The sequence below is a fragment of the Rhincodon typus genome, chromosome 4 (genome assembly GCF_021869965.1).
Source record: "Rhincodon typus isolate 14 chromosome 4, sRhiTyp1.1, whole genome shotgun sequence".
NCBI lineage: Eukaryota > Metazoa > Chordata > Chondrichthyes > Orectolobiformes > Rhincodontidae > Rhincodon > Rhincodon typus.
Window position 1 is genome coordinate 117984301 of NC_063335.1, and position 15998 is coordinate 118000298.

The 15998-nt window shown below is 45.5% G+C and overlaps 1 protein-coding gene across 1 annotated transcript in view; it reads right to left on the reverse strand.

Annotated features, from left to right (window-relative positions):
• Positions 1 to 12817, reverse strand: part of LOC109918703 (cadherin-2) — a 63284-nt gene extending 50467 nt beyond the window's left edge. Inside the window, exons 1-3 of the mRNA XM_048596215.1 lie at positions 12787 to 12817; positions 11825 to 12054; positions 1724 to 1894 (exon numbers count right to left, since the gene is read on the reverse strand). Of these exons, the coding sequence (XP_048452172.1) occupies positions 1724 to 1894; positions 11825 to 12054; positions 12787 to 12817 (432 nt within the window). The remainder of the gene's footprint in view (positions 1 to 1723; positions 1895 to 11824; positions 12055 to 12786) is intronic.
• Between the last annotated feature and the right edge of the window lie 3181 nt (positions 12818 to 15998).

Genomic DNA, 15998 nt, shown 5'->3' on the forward strand with positions numbered 1-15998 from the left:
GGGTGCTCTGAAATAAATAGAGGGGGTTGCGGTGATAGCAGGTAGATGGTGGAGCGGATAGGTGGGAGAGCAGACAGACAGTTTAGGGAACCAGGTTGGTATATGGACAAGTTGGGCCAGAGGCCCTGTTTCCGTGCTGTAAGACTCTGACCCAATACGTCACAGTCCAGAGTTCTGAAGGACATAATGAAGAAACATGAACTTTGTTTTTCTCCCTCTGATGCTGTTGGACCTGCTGAGTTTCTCCAGCACTTTGTGCTTCTATCATCGCAGCAAAAACGGTTCTGCAAACTCGGTATTTTTGTATAGATTTGCTTATGGGACGTGGGCTGTTGCTGGCTAGGCCAGCATCTATTATTCCATCCCTAACTGCCCAGTGGGCAGTCAAGAGTCAACCACATTGCTGTGGGTCTGGAGTCACATATAGGCCCAGACTGGGTAAGGATGGGAGATTCCCCCTCCCCAAAGTGAATCAGATGGGTTTTTACGATGGTTGACAGTTATGTGGTTGATATTTAACCCAGTTTGTTTTTTTAAATAATTCAATTCAAATTTCATGCCCCCAAAGCATTAGCCTGAATTAGTCTGGAGTCACATAGAATCATACAGTAGAGGAGAGACCCTTTGGTCCATCAAGTCTGCTCAAGTCCTGCTTCCCAGCACTTGGGTGTTATGAGGTAGTCATTTTGGATGGCACACCTAGGCCAGAAAGCACACGAGTGAACTGAACGTGTTTCCTACAATGGTCGATGGTAGTCTCACGATAGCCGAGACCAAGGCTAGCCTGCTCTGCCTGCTCGCTTCTTGTTTTCTTTGTGTGTTTTTTGTTTTAAATCTTTTTAAAAACTTATTCGGAATGAATTGGTTGGGAACGGAAGCAAGGTCCCCCCAGTGGGCTGGGGGCCATTGTGAGGGGGCGAGACCCCACTACCACTCGTGCACAGGCTGGGAGCCATGGCGAGGGGGTGAGACCTCCCCCATGTGGGCTAGGGGCCATCATGAAGGGGTAAGACCCCCCAGCCCCTCCCCCGTACGGGCTGGAGGCTGTCACGAGGGGGTGAGACATACCCCACCCCCGCGTGGGCTGGATGCTGTCGTGGTGGGGGGAGACACCCCCACCCCCTTACACATGTGGGCTGGGAGCCATTGCAAGGTGGTGGGAGCCCCGCCAACAGATGCAGGCTGGGAACTATCGCGAGGGGGTGAGACCCCCTCGCCTCTGTAGGCTGGAGGCAAGGCCTCGTGTTTCAAAGCCCACTCTGGTCTGGACACTTGGCCAAGTGTGGTCTGGAGGTGAGGGGCCGACATGGACTGGGTTGGAAGGACCATAAATGTATACATTCATTTTTTGATTTTTCTTTTTTATTCTTATGCTAGACTTTTTATTGATTACTCTTTCCATTTTACGCTAAATACTTAAGTATCTGTACCTGGGTACCTTGTACCCAAGATGGCGCTGTCAGTGGTGACGTGTAAACATTTCACTGTACCCACGGGAGTAGATGCGACAGTAAAGCTGATTCTATTTCTAGTTTCATATTTCAGACTCTTGTTGGTTATTGAATGAATTTAGCTTCCATAAGATGCTGTGGAAGGAACTGAAGTAATGTCCCCAGAGTATTAGTCTCTGCCTCCGGATTACTGACCCGGTGACACTACCACCACATCCCAGTTTTCTCTGCCTTTCCCCAGTTGAGGTGATGGGCTAGAAACAGCCTCTTACCGTGACCAAGTCCTGAGGGAAGGGACCACGAGAATTTTCAGGAACATTGATTGGTGGAATGACCCAGTCTCTCTTCTGACGTTTCAGATGACCCGGGTATTCCGGCTGGAATCGTGGGAAAAAGATGTCCGGAACGTTCTGAGGTAGGACAGCATTACTCGGCTTCCAAGTCTGTAATTAGACAAAAAAAAAGATAAAGTAAACAGCAAATTAGCATACTTGAATCTGAATGAATATATCTGATTCTCGCTGATAATAGGCAAACAAATATTTTGGCTTCAGCCCTTCCAGAATAGCTTTCCTTGTGAACAATCCATTTTTTATTACTCATTAACGGGATGAGGGCGTCACTGGCTAGCCAGCATTTATTGCTCATCCCGAATTACCCAGGGGGCAGTTCAGAGTCAACCACATTGCTGTGGGTCTGGAGTCACATGTAGGCCAGACCAGGTAAGGATGCCAGTTTCCTTCCCTAAGGGACATTAGTGAACCAGATGGGTTTTTCCAATCGGCAAAGGATTCATGGTCATCATTAGACTCTTAATTCCAGATATTTATTGAATTTAAATTCCACCATCCACCGTGGTAGGAGTTGAACCTGAATCCCCAGAACATTACCTGGATGTCTGGATTAACAGTCCAGCGATAATACCATTAGGCCATCACTTCCCCTAATGTATGCTCTGGCAGAATTCTTAAGAACACAACAATGAGGAGTAGGCCGTTCGGCCCATTGAGCCTGCTCCACCATTCAGCAAGATAGCCATGGCTGATTTTAAAGTCACATCGCCACTTCCCTGTTCCTGAAATCACAAATCTGTTTAGCTTGGCCTTGAATAAATTCAATGTCCCAACCTCCACTACTTTCTAGGAAAGGGAATTCCAAAAACTCCTCATCTTAGACAAAGACAAAAAGAGACACTCCCACCCTGATTTTTAAACATTTATCCCAGATTCCCTCAAGAGCAGGGAGGCATCCTCTCGGCATCTACCATGTCAAGCCCCCAAAGAATCTGGTTTCTCAATAAAATTGTCTCTCAGGCTTCTAAACTCCAATGAGTACAGGCCCAGCCTGTCCAATTTCCTCTCGAAAGACAAATCGTTGCTTCAATGGTACATGGGGTTTGGTCAGACTATACCTGGTGGCTCAGTCTTGTTCACATGAGATGTGGGGGCTCCTGGCAACTCCAAACATTCATTACCCATCCCCAATTACCCTTGATTTGAGTATCTTGCTGGGCCATTCCAGAAGCAGTTAAGAGTCAACAACATTGCTGTTGGTCTGGAGTCGTGTGCAGATCCGACCAGGTAGAGTGAGTAGAAGATGGGAAGGAATTGTTTCTCGCAAAGGGTGGTGTATCAGTGGACTTCACACCCCCTCAGAATGCAGTGGGTGCTGGGACATTGAAGAAGGAGGAAACAGATTTTTAATTAGTAACAGGTTAAAGGGTTATAGGGAGCAGGCAGGAAAGTGGAGTTGAGGCCGAGATGAGATCAGCCATGATCGTATTAAATGGTGGAGATAGTTTGAGGTGGACTGCTGCTTCTAATCCTGTAGACGGTTGAGAGGCGACGTTATAGACGTTTATAGGGTAATGAAGACTATAGACAGAGTTAATGGTAGCTGCCTTTTCCCTAGGATGGGGGGATTTCAAGACCAGGAGACACATTTTTAAAGTGAGAGGAGAGATATTTTTAAAAAAAGAGACACGAGAGGCAAATTTTTTTACACTGAGGGTGGTTCGCGTGTGGAATGAATTTCCTGAGGAAGTGGTGGACGTGGGTACAGTTACAACATTTAAAAGACATTTGGATAAGTACATGAATGGGAAAGGATGGGAGGGATATGGGCCAGGAGCAGGTAGTGGGACTAGTTTAGTTTGGGATTATGATCAGTATGGACTGGTTGGACCGAAGGGTCTGTTTCCATGCTGTATGACTGTATAACTGAGTGTACCAGATGGGATTCTCTAACAATTAAATGATGGCTCTGTGGTCACTGAGGTAAGCTTTCGATTCCACATTTCTTTGTAAATTGAATTGGAATGCCACCAGCTACAACGCTGGGATTTCTTTTAGAGAATGTGTAATCGAGGCAAAAACACTAAAGAGCCCTCAGCATCAAGAAATTTCTCAGAATCTCTCCCCTTCAGCGAGGATAGAATTGATTAAAAAGAACAGGAGAAGTATTTGGTTGGAAACAGGATTGAACTTTATTGAGACAATAGAAGGATCTGGGTCAATGCATTGATCAGACCATCTGTTTTATAGCAATTAAACCCAAGACTCTTACAGAAGAGGATTCCAAACGCCTACCCCATATTTCTTCCTGTCAACTCCTAAAAACTAGGCTCTAACTTTCAGAGAATGCTCCCCAGTCCGAGACTCCCTAAACAGCGCCTCATTCTCAGAGAGAGAATGCAAGGGAGAGAGGATTCTGAAAAGAGAAACAATGAGAAAGAGAATGAGAGTGAGGGAGAGAGAATGAAAGAAAGAGAGAGAGAATGGGAACGAAGGAGAATGAGAAAGAAAGGGTAAAGAAAGAGAGAGGGACAGAGAGAAAATTACTAGAAATTAGAAACAAAGCAAAAACCTTGCCAATACACCGAACATTCAGCATCTATATGACCATCCAATGGCCTTTTGTCAGAACTGAATCAATTATTTGAGGCTGAGACTTGAATTGTAATGTTGGTGAGTGAGCATGCAGGATATTTGGTATTAGTTTAGACAGTGCATTTCCGGTTAAACGTTGACAAATTAGAGGGTTACACATCAGGTGTTTATTCTCATCTCTGGAAGTTTCGATTATTCCTGAATGACCCTTGTACCCTTTGTAATGAGCTTTCAGACGTTCTGTCACCGTCAATTCCTCATCCTCTCTATTCATGCCAAATCCTTCAGGATGCTTCTCAAATCCCAGTGCTTGCTGATCCACAACGAATCCCAATCCAATAACATCTTCATTTTAAAAATTCTCAGCCTCAATTTTAGATCCCTCAATGGCCTCGCTCCTCCCCTCCCCAGTAATCCTCTAGCCCCACAGTCCTCCAAGTCTGGCCTTTTCCTATGCCAATTCTCAAATTCACACACTCTGCCTCTCTCTGCCTTCAGGGCAAGAAGAACATTTCCTGTCTGTCTTTCTTCTCCTCAATCTCCGTGTTCTAGCTCTAGTCTCCACCACAAGACAAAGCATCGTCCTGGTACCCAGTCCCCTCAGGACTGTGCGTGTTTGAACACAGGGAATGCTAGTCATCAAGGCTTTGGCAAAGACAGAGATGTCAGGGAAAGTCAAAAGAAACAAAAACCTCTGCCATTAAATGGACAAAGGGATGATGCTACAAGGCCTAACTGCTTCAGTTCTTGGGAAAAACAAAAGCGCCCAAAACCCCTTGATATAAAATGGCACCCTTTCATTAATGCTGAACGAAGTCATAAATGTTTGGTTTCATTTGAATGCACATTTGCAGCACAGAATGACTCAAAAAAAACAGAGAATCTGAACAGCTGGAGTGTGTGAAGGCCTCGACCCTCCTACTTCCGAGAGAATGTCTTAAAGCTAACATTGGGGTGTACGAGAGTCATCAGAAGTGTCATTACAACAATTTTAAAAACTTCATCTATTTCCATCAACAAGTTTTTGGCCGGTGAGCCATTGGGCGATATAAAATAAACCACTTGGGCTCTGTCACTGGTCAAGTAAATATCCTGTGCACGGGCCATCTGGATTTTACAGAGTGTCAGCACTCCAGTCTTAGCCAGAGAGCAAAACCAAACAATTACTGCAGAAACAGGGGACACGGATTTAAAGGAAGGGGCAGGAGGCTTGGAGGGGACGTGAGGAATCTCGTTTTCTTCCCACCCAGAAGGGTGGTAGGAATCTGGAACTCACTGCCTCTAAGAGCGGGAGAGACAGAAACCCTCATCATATTGTAGTAGTATTTAGGCACAAAGTGATAACCAGGTTCTGGAAAATGGCAATGACAGCCCAGACCTGCCAGCTTTGATTCCCCCAAGGCCCAACTGGAAATCGGATGTTGGGGTGGAGTGGGAGGATTGCATCGAACATGACCGTGGCATTCACAAAGGGGCGAGATATTGGAGGACGCACTGCATGCCAATTTGGCCAAATCGATGAAGGAGTTGTATCGAATTTCAGCAAAGAAACCGGCCATTTGACCCAACCAGTCTGTGCTGGAGTCCACATCTCACACAAAGCTCCTCCTGCTCAATTAATAATAAAAATAAAGAGTGCCTGGGAGAAAAACACAAACTCAAAATAAAGTGAGAGAAATGAAGGATGAAATAGGGGGTGAAGTGAAGGAGTTATTCCGGTCGAACTTCACTAAGAGAGAAGAAACAAACTGCAAAGCCAGGGAACCATAGACCGGTGTGCCTGATGTCAGCAGTGGGTACGCTGTTGGAAGGGATTTACATGCATTTGGAAAGGCAGGGACTGATTAGGGATCGTCAGCAATGGCTTTGTGCGTGGGAAATCGTGTCTCACTAACTTGATTGAGGTTTCTGAAGAAGGCAGAGCGGTGGATGTTGTCTGTATGGGCTGCAGCGAAGATAAGGGCCGAGTAATTGACCTGAAGTAACTGTCTGCAGTCTCATCACAAGAAGTGAACCTGGTTTCATTTCTCAACATGAACCCCTCCTCTCTGTAGCAATCTCAAGTTTGTCCGTTCTGCATAGCCCCTCAATTAAACACGGTCCATTCAAACCCTCAGGCCTGCTCTGCAATTCAAAGGGGGTTGGAGTATGAGTGGGGGGGAAAGTTTTACTGCATCTGTACAAGGTGCTGGTGAGACACATCTGGAGTACTGTGAGCAGTTCAGCTCCCCTTATTTAAGGAAAGATATTGTTTCATTGGAGGCAGTTCAGAGAAAGTTCATTAGGTTAGTATGAAGGCATCGTCTTCTGAACAAAGGCTAAACAGGTTGTGACCTTACTCACTGGAGTTTAGAACGAGAGGTGATCTTATTGAAATGGACAGGATTAAGGGGCCTGACAGGGTAAATGCTAAGGGACACATCGTGCTCGTGAGGGGGAGGGGGAGTTTCTTTTCTGAGGACTGAGAGCTGTGTGTGTGTGCGTGTGTATATATGTATATGTATGTAAATGTGTGTGCGTGTGCGTGTGCGTAGCGGGGGTGGGGGGAGAAGAGGAGCACAGGCCTTGTGTATATTTAAGGCTGAGATTGATAGATTCTTGATCAGTCCGGGAATGAAGGGAAAGGGCAGGAAAGTGGACACGAGGAATGTTGGATCAGCTATGATCCTATTGAATGGCGAACAGGCTTGAGGGAATGGCCTACTCCTGTTCCTATTTCTATCTATTTATCCAACATCCCCTTCAGCAATATGGACACTAATGCCTCAAGTAGCTCTTGAGGAAGCAGATTCCACATTCTAACTTCTCCCACATTTTTCTGACACCCCTACAGAGCAGTTGCTCCAAGTGTCTGTACATATATTGTTTTTAGACAATGTGTACGCATAAATCTTCAGTTCACACCCGCCCCCACCACACTGGGGGTGTTGGTCTCTACAAGTCCATAGGATGAGATGGGTTCGAAGAACTGAAGCTGACACAAGCCAATGTGCAATGGTGCCACCTGACAGCTGCATTTGAATAGCAGCACAAGTACACCTCCGAGCAAGCTGATGTTTGTGCAAGTCCCAAATCTGGTCCCTTTTGATTGATAGAATGGCCAACAAATATTCACAGTTAGTTAGTGCATCAATAGTCCATTTGACGAAGTACTGAAGAATCTTTACCTAGGTACCTTGTACCCAAGATGGTGCTTGTAAACTTTTCACTGTGCTCATGTGAGTACATGTGACAATAAAGCTGATTCTAGCATTGAGAAGTGTCACAAAATATACGAAAGATATTAAAGGTTTCACACGTTTGACGGGGAAGGCTAGCTGCAGCTAACAAAAAAAAAAACTTACCATGCCGCGATAATCCTGGCTCACCAACTGGCGATAACGTTACGCTTGCAAGGATGGGAGACGGTCAAAATTCACAGGAAGGTAGGAAGAGTAGGTGGCCATTCAGCCCCTCAAACCTGTGCCACCATTCAATGAGATCATAGCTGATCCATGACCCAAAAAAGACTGTTAAAAGTCTACCATCTTCAATTCTTAAAAAAATAGAATTCATTCATGGGATATGGGCCAGCAGTTATTGCCCATCCCTAATTACCCCAAGGGTAGTTAAGAATTAAACACATTGCTGGGGGTCTGAAGGCACATGCAAGCCAGACAAGGTTGGTAAGTAGGTGTTTGGGCATTGCCAACTTGACAGGTATTTATTGCCCATCCCTAATTGCCCAGGGGGCAGTTCAGCATCAACAACATTGCTGTGGGTCTGGAGTCACACGTAGACCAGACCAGGTAAGAATGTCAGTTTCCTTCCCTAAAGGACACGAGTGAACAAGATGGGTTTTTGCGACAAATGACAGTGGTTACATGGTCACACTTCAGCAGATTTTTTTTTATTTCCAGCTTCTACTGAATTTAAATTTCCCCGTCTGCAGTGGCGAGTTCAATTCAAACCCAAAGCATTAGCCAAGAGTCACCCTGAAATTCTGCCTTACCATCTCCACTCAACAATTAATTATTGAGCACAAATTGCCACTCCTACGTTAAACCTTTCCATAATTCCACTCGTAAGGAGGCATGGCTCCAATTTTTAGTCTATAACGACTCTCTCCCCTCTCCCCCACCCCCCCAGAACCCCCAGTCTGAGACTTCTCAACTGGCAACAACTTTTTATTTGTTTACAGTTGAGCCCACTCAGCCTATCGTTCCCATACTGGCCCTTTAAAGGAATGCTTCATCCCATGACATGTCCCCACCTACTCTCTGCATGTCTCCCCCCTTACAGATGATCCCATTCCCATCTGAAAGCTTCGTCAGAATCTGCCTCCACCACACACTCGGGCACAGCATTCCAGATTCTAAACTTGCTTCTTAACCCTGAACAGAGGAAGTGACTGTTCTTTAAATGTGCTTCTTTTGCCGATAACTATAAAGCCTCCTCCTCTGGTCCTCAATCCTTCCACCACTGGGAATACAATTTCTCCCTATCTACACTGCCCAGGTCTTCCATGAATTTTTAAACACCTCTATCAAATCTCCTCTCAGCCTTTTCTTCCCCGTGCAGAACCGTCCCAGGTCTTTTTTGACATGACTGACTTTCCCCAACCTTCCAATCATTCTCCTGAATGTTTCAGCGCTGTCAGTCTGGAAGCGCCCCACCAGGTCTTGAACCAACAACCTGCCGAGTGAGCTACAAAAACACACACACACACACACACACACACACACACACACACACACAAAAAGGGAGACAGAACTGGGGAAAAGCTCCCAAGATGCACAAACACCAGCATGAACCAGCTCACAGAATCATCACGGCACAGAAGAGAGGCCATTCGGCCCACTGAGTCTGCGCCAGCTCTCCTGGTCAGCAATTTACCAGTTCTCCTGTTTCCTCCCCATAACCTGCCAACTCTTCCTGTTCAGATAGCCATCCAAATCCCTTTTGAAAGCCTTGACCGTACACTCAGACAGTGCATTTGAGAACATGACCACTCACAGGGTCAAGATGATTTAATTTGTGCTGCTTTTATTTCTTTGTTGCATGTCGGCCTGGCCATACAGGCAGAATGGCTTGTTGCTTCGTTCAAATTCCAAAGCAGTTCCACACAGCGGTCGGTTTGACAATATCAAGGGTGAAGCATAGAAACTTGAAGCAGGAGTAGGCCATTCGGCCCTTCAGGCATGCTCCACCATTCAGTGCGATCATCCAACTCAGTGCCCTAGTCCCACTTTCTCCCGATACCCTTCGATCCGTTTAACCAGAAAAAGCTATATCTACCTTCTTGAAAACACTCTAGTTTGGCCTCAACCGCTTTCTGTGACAGAGAATTCCACAGCACAACAACTTCCATTTACGCACAACCGACAATCCCTCACTGACTAAGAAGGGATTTCTGATTCACTTGGATATTTTTCTCATCAATCTGCTGCTGCTGCACACCTCTGGGGCAAATTGAACCGAGCTTTCCTGACTCAGAGGAGGGGGCACTACCACTGTGCCACAAGAGCCTTGATATTATTAGGCAGCTCTGGAGCAGGTGGGTGTGAACCTGGGCCTCCTAGCTCAGAGGCAAGGACATTAGCACAAGAGGTGCTGGGACCAGCTCTAACCAGATATGCTTCACCTGAGCAAGGGCTGGGACCAATGTTCTTCAAGGGGTTGGGGGAAGAGGAGGTTTAACTAGCGTTGGGTTCATTTGGCACAGGGACAAGGGCCATGGCTAATGAGGCAATGTACATATCAACCAACAACAGAACAATCAATCAATCACTTGGCCGGTACACAATTTAAACATTGCTTAAAAAACGACTAGTCAATGAAACTTTTCAGAGCTAGGTAGATTTTGATTGGTTAGGCCATTGTCACGGAGATGCAGCAAGTTTGGCCATCTCCATGATCCCCTTTTCTTTGCAAGATGTTTATACAAATTGCTTTTGTCTCCATTAAACAGGGTCCTGAGTATTTATCTATGTAGCTTTTAGCACATGGCATTAGATGGGATTCTGCTGTTAGAAAGCATTTATTCAATCATCCAAACTGTGCTAAGAGTTCCATTGGACACTTACTTTCCTTTAGCTCACTGCATGAGACTCCCTCCCCAGCCTGTGGAAAAGTTGCTTTCTAATATCCCTCCAAATCTCTGCTAAATATTTTCCAAACTTTGATCAAAACATCCTGGAATTGTCATAACCACCATGCTAAACTAATAAAAACTTAAAGAACTGCAGATGCTGAAAAACAGGAACAATAAGAGAAGTTGCTGGAAAGATTTTGCAGATCTGTGGAGACAGAGCAGAGTTAATGTTTCAGGTCCACTGGCCCTACTTCAGAAAGCCCACAATGCCCTTAGGGAGGGAATTCCAGGATTGTGACCCAGCAGCAGTGAAGGAACGGCGATATATTTCCAAGTCAGGATGGTGAGTGACTTGGAGGGGAACTTGCAGGGGGTGGTGTTCCCATGTATCTGCTGCCCTTGTCCTTCTAGGGAATAGAGGTCACAAGTTTTGGCAATGGTGTTGAAAGAGTTTTGTTGAATTTCTGCAGTGGATCTTGTAGATGGTACACACTGCTGTGGCTGTGTGTTGGTGGTGGGAAGAGGGAGTGTTAGCAGTAGTGAATGAGGACATTGCTCAAGGCTCACACTACAGCAACATGAAATATTTTGGGGGGGGGGCGGTGGGAGTCAAGACTGTGTGATTGCTTTCAAACTCCTAAAACAACAATCAATGGGGTGAATAGTGAGACACTGTCTACTGGCAGGGAACATATCCTTAAATTCAGAGTCATGTCTACAGAAGAGAAATTAGGATAAACCGCTTCATGCGAAGGCTCGAAAGCCACATGAAACTCTCCCCCGATGAATAATTCACCTGCCATCTCCATTCAAGGCAAAGCCAGTGTGCATTAATCAGGAGGTTTTTTGAACAAGGGCATTAAATAAAATGGAACCAAGACTGCAGTTGGGGTCAGAAGAGCAGCAATACGCTCGAGGGTCTCATATTAACCTTTATCCCGAGCGACAGGTTGCTGGAATATGGCAGATCAGATTGAAGGGGCTTGACAGGGTAAATGCTGAGAGGACACTTCCCCTCAAGGGAGAGTCTAGGACCAGAGGGCACAGTCTCAGAATAAAGGGGCACCAATTTCAGACTGAGATGAGGAGGAATTTCTTCTCTCACAGGATTGAGTGTCTTTGGAAGTCCTTGCCACAGAGAGCTGGTGGGGCAGAGTCCTTGTGTATGTTTAAGGCCGAGATAGATAGATTCTTGATCAGTTGGGAAAAATCAAGGGAAAGGGTAGTGGGAAGTGAGGAATGTTGGATCAGCCATCACGCGATTGAATGGTGGTGCAGGCTCGAGGGGATGAATGGCCTACTCCTATTCCCTGTGGACTTAAATGTCGGGAAGAGAAGGAATTGAAGCTGGAAAAGAGACTTTAGCACCCGTGCGTGTGGCATTGTTGCCGTTCAGCATAATGAGGAGGTACCTGCTGTCCTTTCTGCCTGGTGCTTCCTTCAGGTTTCACGGTCAATTTGACAACAGTTTTCCATTGTTCAGGGCTCTCCATTCTCCGTGCTGTGACCACAAACTTCAGCTGTTTCCCGGAGAGGTGAATGTTTTCAGTTGCATACACCACACCATCGCGCTGGACCCTGAAACTCCGGTTATTCGTTTCAAACTGTACCGCCAAACCTTGGAAACAGTCATCAAAGCCAACTGCAAAAGAAGAGAACACTTTAGGATGCCCGCAGATTACTACAGACCTCTACTCAAGGACAGTCCCTGCAAAGCGATGTTTGCAGAGCCTCGGGGAACAGCCAGGGGCAGGTGAGGCTCTACATTCAGCACATTGGGAGGCCATTCAGTCCATCATACCTTTTCTTAGAAAGAGCTTATCCAGCCTCTCTTCATCGCTAAAATGTTCCATACCAGGCACCTTCCTGGTGAATCTCCTCTGCACTCCCTCCTCTGTACAATCTCAGCATTATACAGTCAGAGTAATACAGCATGGAAACAGGCCCTTCAGCCCAAACTGGTCCATGCTGACCCTGGTGCCCACTCAGCTAGTTCCAATTGCCTGCATCAGTCTATATCCCTCTAAACGCTTCCCTATCCATGTACCTATTAAAATGTTTTTAAATGTTGCTCTTGTACCTGCCTCAACCACTCTCTCTGGCAGCCCATTCCATATACACACCACTCTCTGTGAGAAACTGTCATCCCTCAGGTCCTTCTTAAATATTTCCATCTCACCTTAAACCTATGCCCTCTAGTTCTCAGTTCCCCATCCCTGGGAAAAAGACTATACACATTCATCCTATCTATGCCCCTTGTGGTTTTATACACCTCAATACCACGAGTATCGGCTAAACTGTTCTAGTCTTATCTCCTGTTGATGAGTTATGTCCCATATCACATCGCTGACATTTGATATCCATCCCTAATTACCTTTTGAGGTGAGTGGCTTGCGAGAGCCCATTTCAGAACAATTATGAGTCAGCCCAATTGCTGTGGGTCTGGAGTCACATGTAGGTCAGACCAGGTTAAATTGGCAAATTTCCTTTCTCAAAAAAGGACACTAGTGAATGAGATGGGTTTTTAATGACAAAAAAAACCCCACATGTACACGTGTGAAACAATAGGTTGTACGGTCTCATTGGAAGAAAGATATTGAGAAGGAAATGTGTCAGAGTCTCGGGTTACTGCTCTGGGATAGGTCTTACCAAGGGCACTGGTGGAATTTAAATTCAATTAGTTGGTAAAAGTCCACAATTGGAAGTTTAGTCTCAGGAATGGTGACCGTGAGGCTGTCATTGCTTGTCAACTGGTTCACTAATGCTTTTTGAAGGAAATCTGCCATCCTTACCTGGTCTGGCCTACATGTGAATCCAGACCCACAGCAATGTGGTTCATTCTTAGCTGCCCTCTGAAATGGCTCAGAAAGCCACTCAGTCCATGGATAATGTTTTTTTTTGTGACAAGGTCAGTATTTGCCCAATTTTCAACAAATTGTTGGCCCTCATGCTGTTGTACACCAAGGGTTGGTCAAACGTTGAAAGCCAAACTGATGTCTTTCCCTTGGGTTCCCGAAGGCTTATTTCACCAATTCTCCAACCGCTGGCTGTGGCCTCAGCTATAAGGCACTGGCCATTCAGTCCATCGAGTCTGTTCTGCTATTCAGGTTGGTCTAAAAAAAAAGTTGACAAGATCCAACAATCTAGAACTCTCACCTTAACCCTTCTCTTCTACCTCCCTGTCCTTTCTAAAAGCACTGCTTAGATCCTTCCTCTGTTGGAACATCGACCAAATGACATGAGGATATATTCAGGCAAAGTGGTTTATTTGTCCATGCGCCGGTAAAGAACCTTGGAGACATTTGCAACTTAAAATAACGAAAGCATTTCTGCTGCACTTTCAAATGCTTTACAGCCAATGAGGTACTGTAAGTGTAGTCACTGCTGTAACATAAGGAAGTTAATGACGTTATACTCATTACTAGGATACAATTCCATCTATATCCTGGGCCAGTGATGTCAGTCAATTCACCAGTTAGCATTGGTTACATTGCCAAATACTCCTCCTCTTCAAAAACTCGTCAAGCATGCATTTTGCCAAACCATCGCAATCATTGCTGAACACCAGACACCAGTTTGTGCCAGTAGTCATGCAAATGGGGTTAGCACTGCTGCCGCACAGCACCAGAGACCCAGGTTCGATTCCACCCTCGGCCGACTGTCTGTGTAGAGTTTGCACATTCTCCCCGTGCCCGCGTGAGTTTCCTCCGGGTGCTCCGGTTTCCTCCCACAGTCCAAAGATGCGCAGGTTAGAGTGGATTGGCCATGCTAAATTACCCATAGTGCTCAGGGATGTGCAGGTTAGGTGGGTTAGCCATGGGAATTGTGGGATTAGAGAGTGGGATGCTCTTAAGTGGGTCAGTACAGGCTTGAGGGGCTGAATGGCCTCTTTCCACCCCGTAGGAATTCTACTCTGTCCAAATGTGCAATTTTACGAACTGACAGCTGCTCTGAACTGTTAAAACCTTGAAGGCATCAAAGTAAAACCAGTCCTCGTCATCAGACGACAATCCACCTACACTGCCCTTGATCAAAGTCACAAGTAGGTGTCAGTGGCAGGAACCTTGGGCAGAGTTTATTCATCCACAGGCTGAGACCAACTGAAGCAATACCGCCTCCCAAGTCAGCTGACGCTCAGTGTTCAAATCCCACTCGAGTACGAGCTCCGGGAATTTCACGATTTTCTAATTTATTCCTACGATCTGTAATGCTGGACTTTTCATTTCTTTATTTTTCTAAATCCTTTTCCCCGCTAAGAATTTGTGCTTAAGAATCTGTATCTAGGTATCTTTGTAACCAAAATGGTGCTGTAAGTGGCGACTTGTAAACTTTTCACTGAACTCATGTGCATGTGACAATAAAGTTCATTCTAATTCTAAGGTGCCAAGGGGCCGTCCTTCCCAGCAGGTTCTGGATGGAGACACTCCCCACGGCCTTGCAGATGGATGCAGAATATTCCACAGAAGAGCAGGGGCCCTGGTCAATACGTAGCTCCCAAATAACAACTATAACCAGATGATCTGGCTGTTAACACGTATTGGGAAATTGGTGTGTGTAAACTGACTGCTGTGTTTCCTGCACTAAACAGCAGGAGGCTGGTTAGATAAAAGTCAAACACATCAGCTAGGAGGTAATGTACTGGTATGGATGAATGATTGTTCTGTCTCAGACAGAACAAAGAACAGGAAGAAATGGGTTATTGTCATTTTGGCAAGACTAGTGACTATGACTCTACTGATCCTTGTGTTGCTCTAGAATTGTAGAGTAATACAGCATGGAAACAGGCCCTTTGGCCCAAACTGGTCCATGTTGACCACTCAGCTAGTTCCAATTGCCTGCATTTGGTCCCCATCCCTCTAAATCCTTCTCACCCATGTACCTTTCCTTTGCATAGAATACTTGGGTCATAGAATGATACTGCACAGAAACAGATCCTTCGGCCCAACTCATCCATGCTGATCAACTAGTCCCAATTTCCTGCGATTGGCCCATTTTGTTTTATTCATTCATGAGATGAAGGCATCACTGGCCAAACCAGCATTTATTGCCGATCCCTAATTGCCCAGAAGGCAGTTCCAAGTCAACCACATTGCTGTGGGTCTGGAGTCACATGTAAGCCAGACCAGGTAAGGATGGCAGTTACCCTCCCTAAAAGAGCTTACTGAACCAGATGGGTCTTTTCCTGACAATTGACAATGTATTTATGGTCATCATTAGACTCCTAATTCCAGATTTTTATTGAATTCAAATTCTACCATCTGCCATGATAGGATTTGAACTCAGGTCCCCAGAACATTACCTGGGTCTCTGGATTAACAGTCCAGTGATAATATCTCTAGGCCATTGTCTCCCGCTCTAGACCTTTTCTATTCATGTACCTCTCCAAATATCTTTAAGAAGTTGTAATCTCAGCTGTTCAAACATATTTGATTTTGATTTTACTGTCACATATACCAAAATACAGTGAAAAGCTTTGTTTACGAGTGGTAAAGGCAGATCACAGCAAGCAAAGGATGTACAGATCAAAAAGACTTACAGGCATACAGGCTACATTGCAGATTACATTAATGATATCCATAATTTGGA